The sequence below is a fragment of the Electrophorus electricus genome, chromosome 22 (assembly GCF_013358815.1).
Source record: "Electrophorus electricus isolate fEleEle1 chromosome 22, fEleEle1.pri, whole genome shotgun sequence".
NCBI classification, from domain to species: domain Eukaryota; kingdom Metazoa; phylum Chordata; class Actinopteri; order Gymnotiformes; family Gymnotidae; genus Electrophorus; species Electrophorus electricus.
In genome coordinates, this window is record NC_049556.1 from 2368554 (window position 1) to 2373553 (window position 5000).

Below are 5000 nucleotides of genomic sequence, written 5' to 3' on the forward strand. Positions count from 1 at the left end.
ATTAATGAAATTAAATACACACACATGTGCACACACACACACACACACACACAGTGTGTTTATGGGGCTGCCAGTTTATTTCACAACACAGAACTCCCACACACTGACCACTGCTGTTGTGTCCCAAATGTCCCAAACACACACATGGCCAGCATGCTATGGCTTGGCCATGAAACTAAGCTCAGTGCATTGACCTGGGTGTGTGGGTGTGTGGGTGTGTGAGTGTGTGAGTGTGTGTGGGTGTGTGTGAGTGTGAGAGAGAGACACAAAAACATAATGCGCCTTCCACAAATAAACCCGTCATGACCTCCAGCTCGTCAGACTGTAACAGTCACTCTTCAAATACACAATGTTAATGTATCTTTATTTCAGATTTCCTGTGATGTAACTCTGTTTTATAATGTGTTCTGTGCTGTATCTCCCTCCCTCCCTCCCTCTCCCTCCCTCCCTCTCTCCCTCCCTCTCTCTCCCTCCCTCCCTCCCTCTCCCTCCCTCCCTCTCTCTCCCTCCCTCTCTCTCCCTCCCTCTCTCTCCCTCCCTCCCTCTCTCTCTCTCCCTCCCTCTCTCCCCCTCCCTCTCTCCCCCTCCCTCTCTCCCCCTCCCTCTCTCCCCCTCCCTCTCTCTTTCTCTCACTCTCCCTCTCTCTCTCTCACCCTCACTCACCCTCCCTCTCTCACCCTCCCTCTCTCCCCCTCTCTCTCCCTCTCTCTCTCCCTCTCTCTCTCTCCCCCTCCCTCCCTCCCTCTCTCTCCCCCTCTCTCCCTCCCTCTCTCTCTCTCCCTCCCTCTCTCTCTCCCTCTCTCTCTCTCTCCCTCCCTCTCTTCCTCTCTCCCTCCCTCTCTCTCCCTCCCTCCCTCTCTCCCCTGTCTTCCCCCCTCTCTCTCTCTCTCCTTCTCTCCCTCTCCCTTCCCCCCCTCTCTCTCTCTCTCTCTCTCTCCCTCTCTCTCTCTCTCTCTCTCTCTCTCTCTCTCCCTCTCTCTCTCTCTCTCCAGCTCTGCCATTGCCTCCTGTCATAACCGGGTGTATCAGAGTTTAGCTAATCTCATTCGCTGGTCCGACCAGGTGATGCTCGAAGGCATCGACCTCGATGACAAGGACACTGTGACAACTGTTACAGCGGTGATAAAAGCGGTGCTAGATGGCGTGAAGGTAAGCCGTCCAGAAGTAAGTGTGTGTGTGTGTGTGTGTGTGTGTGTGTGTGTGTGTTCAGTGGTTTTTGATAAATTTGCATAACAGATTGCAGAGAAACTTTTTTAAAATTTGTGTGTGTTTATATATGTGTGTGTACGTACGTGTGTACGTGTGTGTACGTGTGTGTACGTGTGTGTGTTACAGGAGTTGGTGAAGCTCACTATAGAAAAACAAGAGCAGCCATGTCCAGCATCTCCCAGCAAGCCAGCGCCCCCTGTGGCCAAAACAGAGAGGTGCAGTGTGTGTGTGTGTGTGTGTGTGTGTGTGTGTGTGTGTGTGCGCGTGTGTGTGTGCGTGTACGTGTGTGTGTGCTTTGAGTTTGAAACTGATCCAGATGACTTCCTGTCAGGTGGAGTGGGAGGGGCTTTGTTCAGGTGGGCGTGGTATGATGTTCTCAGTGCCAGTGAGGTGTCTGGGGGCAATCAACATTTAGTGTTCTCTCATATAAAGTAATTCTCTCTCTCTCTTTTTTTTTTCTTAGCGTGTGTGAGATGCCTCTCACGGACCGGGAAAAGGAGATCCTGAGCAAGACCACGCCCATTGCCACGCCGACTGACAGCCTGACAGACATCTCTGAGGAGGAGGTGGCTCCGCCCAAACCTCCCCTCCCAGGTCCTAAGTTAGCGGAGCACAGGTGAGTACTGGGGTCCGTGCCAGTCGGTCAGATCACATGATGCATGTTAATGGCCGATTTAAATATTAAATGAGCTTTTCCTTCTCTGGCGAGGGGCTGCTCCTCATCCACTGCCGCTGCAGTTTTCAGACGGAGGTAATGTGACTCGGTTTGTAGGGTCTACGGTGCTCCCGGTGGAGTGCGCGCTAGGCATGGCCAATATACGGTAACGCGATATATCGTGATGTCAAAGACGTATGATACTGTTATCGTGGACACTTCAAAATACAATCACTGTATTTTTAAAAAAAAAAAAAAAAAAAAAAAAGCAAGACTTTTACTTTGCCAGAGACGCAAAGCAGCCTTGAAATACAATCACCGTATTTAAAAAAGACTTTTATTTTGCCACAGACACAAAGCAGCCTTGAAATACAATCACCGTATTTAAAAAAGGCTTTTATTTTGCCAGAGGCGCAAAGCAGCCTTGAAATACAATCACCGTATTTTTAAAAAAAAACCACAAAAAAAACCCCAAGACTTTTATTTTGCCAGAGACGCAAAGCAGCCTTGCCTTAACACCCCCTCCCACACACTGCTGTGTGGTGCCCTGATCGCTCATCACTGCCCTCACTGTTGTTTCTGCTGTGGTTATTGCTGTTGCTGTGGTTGTTGTTGCTGTGGTTGCTGTGGTTGTTGCTGTGGTTGCTGCTGCTGCTGTGGTTGTTGCTGTGGTTGTGGTTGTTGCTGTGGTTGTTGTTGCTGCTGTGGTTGTTGCGCCATTTCCTGCCAGGATGTCGTTCTTCTGCTAACGTGCCTTCACTTGTGCCTCGTCCACTGGAGTTTGGTGTCCTCATCTTTGGTCTGGGTCAAACGCGACTCCTAGATGCAGAATTCTGGAAGTTGTGTGTCGAGAGACGTGACATTTTGGACGTAACTTGTAGACACACTTTCTTGTCGTCTGTGCTCCTCCCAGTCGGCTGTTCTGTAGGGGTCCGGGAGAACGTCGTCTCCCGCTAGGGCGTGATTTACTCTTCCCATGAACACTAAACAGAAACCTGTATAATACAGTTGGCATTTCAATCAGGACACAATAATACTGTTGGTATTACACTACAGGACTCTATGGTATAATACTGCTCTGTAATAATATTAATTCTCTATAATGAGACTTAATAAAGTTCACTGCACTGTAGTAATAGTTTCCTAGAGCCAACTTTCTATGTGGTTGCATTTATTGTTAGGGACTGGATGTGCGTACACACACACACACACACACACACACACACTCCCTGATCCTTTCTTAACATCTGTGTCCTGAAAAGCAGAAGTGCTCTTTTTCACTCTTTTTCAGTCATTAGTCTTGCTTCCAGAAAGCAAATATATATACAGTAGTGAAACACACACACACACTTAAAAGAGGAAATGTCTATGAGGAGACTAGAGTGTGATTTGAAGGGAAAATCTCTTTCCGTAGATGCTCTGTAGAAGTAATAGAGACATCTAATTGTGTGTGTGTGTGTGTGTGTGTGTGTGTGTGTGTGTGTGAGGTGTCAGTTCCGTTTGTTAGTTATGGTGTCGTGTTGTATGTGATTGTGTGTCCTCTCGGTTTCTGTCTCTCTGCTCCATCTTTCATATTTTGTCTTTCTGTCTTTGTTTTTTTCTTGGGTCTTTATCCATTTTTCCCTGTGTCCTTTGGGGTCACGTGATCATCCTGCTCCTCTGTCTCTGCACTCTGCAAAACTCATCGTTTGGTTGTCCTGTGCCAGGAGCAGGATGCAGTTGTGCTCCGATCATGTTTCCGGGCAGTGGAGGGACACAGTAATAGGAACGTACGTCAGTCATTGGGCTGCTGTGTGTGTGTGCGCGCGCGCGCAGTTTGACATCACATGGCCCGGGCTTCCTGATTGGAAGCAGTAATATGCATGTGCTTATATGACAATGTGTGTGTAGTCCCACTACACATTGCATATTTCCAGCCAATCAGGTGAAAAGCCTGACCATAGCGAGTTTGCATGGTTGGCCAATCAGTGTTCCATCTTCTAATGCTACCCTCCTGATAACCTGTGATTCGACTGTTTCTTTGTTTCCCCGGTTACCTCTGAGTATCGGGGCATGTCATTACCATTTCTGATATGAGCTGTGTGTGTGTCAATTTTCTGTTGCATGTGTGTGTGTGTGTGTGTGTGTGTGCCGGTATATGAGCGAGAAAGAAGGAGAGATTATTTCACTTGACCTTGTTACTTTTTGTTTGTTGCATATTCATAAAGTTATTAACATATTCATGAATATTCCACCTGCAGCCCGCCTGCTCTGCCTCCCAAGAAGCGGCAGTCTGCTCCCTCCCCCACACGTGTTGCCGTGGTAGCGCCCATGAGCCGAACCAACTGTGGTCTCCACCTGCTGCCAGGATCTCTCAAACAGGTACAGACCCTACTCGTGACCCCTGACCCTTAATTTGCTATCTTATGCTCTCAGACAGGTACAGACCCTACTCATGACCCCTGACCCTTAATTTGCCAGCTTAAGCTTTCAAACGTGTAGAGACTCTATTCATTCCCCTTACCAAGCAAAATGCCTCAAGTCTTGTGACCTTTAACCTCAACCTTGACCCTTAAGGGGACAACCACATTATGACAGAATTAAGATGTGGCACACAACTCAAGCCAGCAAGTGGAGCTCTGTGTACCAGGTGCACGGTGCAAAAAGTTCAAATTCTTCACCTTTTTGAGGTAAGGCTGATGGGTACCCGCAGTGTGTACGCATACGGGACAGACACTGGAAAAGACCTCAGTCTTATTCTTCATCGCTTCACCTGTGGTGTGGCATCGTGTTGCTTTGTTGTGTTTCTGTACTTTTTGCGGGCGTTCTGAGGGTCAGGTTGGTTCCTGGCACCACCCGGCCTGTGTTCCTGTAATAAATGCCTTTGATTTCCTGACTGCTGTAGCAGTAAGTTGTAACATCATCTGTCCAGGACAGAAGGACATTCAGAAACCAGGCAGAACATGTAGACGCGACCAAGCACCGTTAGTCCCAGCAATCTCACTGGATCGTGCGCAGGTAGTGAATCAGCAATGGCTGGGTTATAGCTAGGATGATAACAGCAGGTGTTATCAAAAAACAAACTAGACACATCTTGTTCAAGTAGCCTTTGTTATCGTTTTCTGTTTGCACAAAGGCTCGGCACCTGGAGACATGG

The 5000-nt window shown here is 48.2% G+C and overlaps 1 protein-coding gene across 8 annotated transcripts in view; it reads left to right on the forward strand.

The window, feature by feature from the left end:
• The window catches only part of rapgef1b (Rap guanine nucleotide exchange factor (GEF) 1b), a 35356-nt gene that overhangs the window by 16019 nt on the left and 14337 nt on the right, over positions 1–5000 (forward strand). For 4 of the 8 annotated variants that reach the window (XM_035521398.1, XM_035521397.1, XM_035521396.1 and 1 more), the window contains exons 4-8: positions 993–1149; positions 1336–1424; positions 1673–1825; positions 3571–3633; positions 4105–4225. In XM_035521398.1, the coding sequence (XP_035377291.1) occupies positions 993–1149; positions 1336–1424; positions 1673–1825; positions 3571–3633; positions 4105–4225 (583 nt within the window). The remainder of the gene's footprint in view (positions 1–992; positions 1150–1335; positions 1425–1672; positions 1826–3570; positions 3634–4104; positions 4226–5000) is intronic. The other 4 variants (XM_035521400.1, XM_035521399.1, XM_035521404.1 and 1 more) reach the window with 1 other exon arrangement.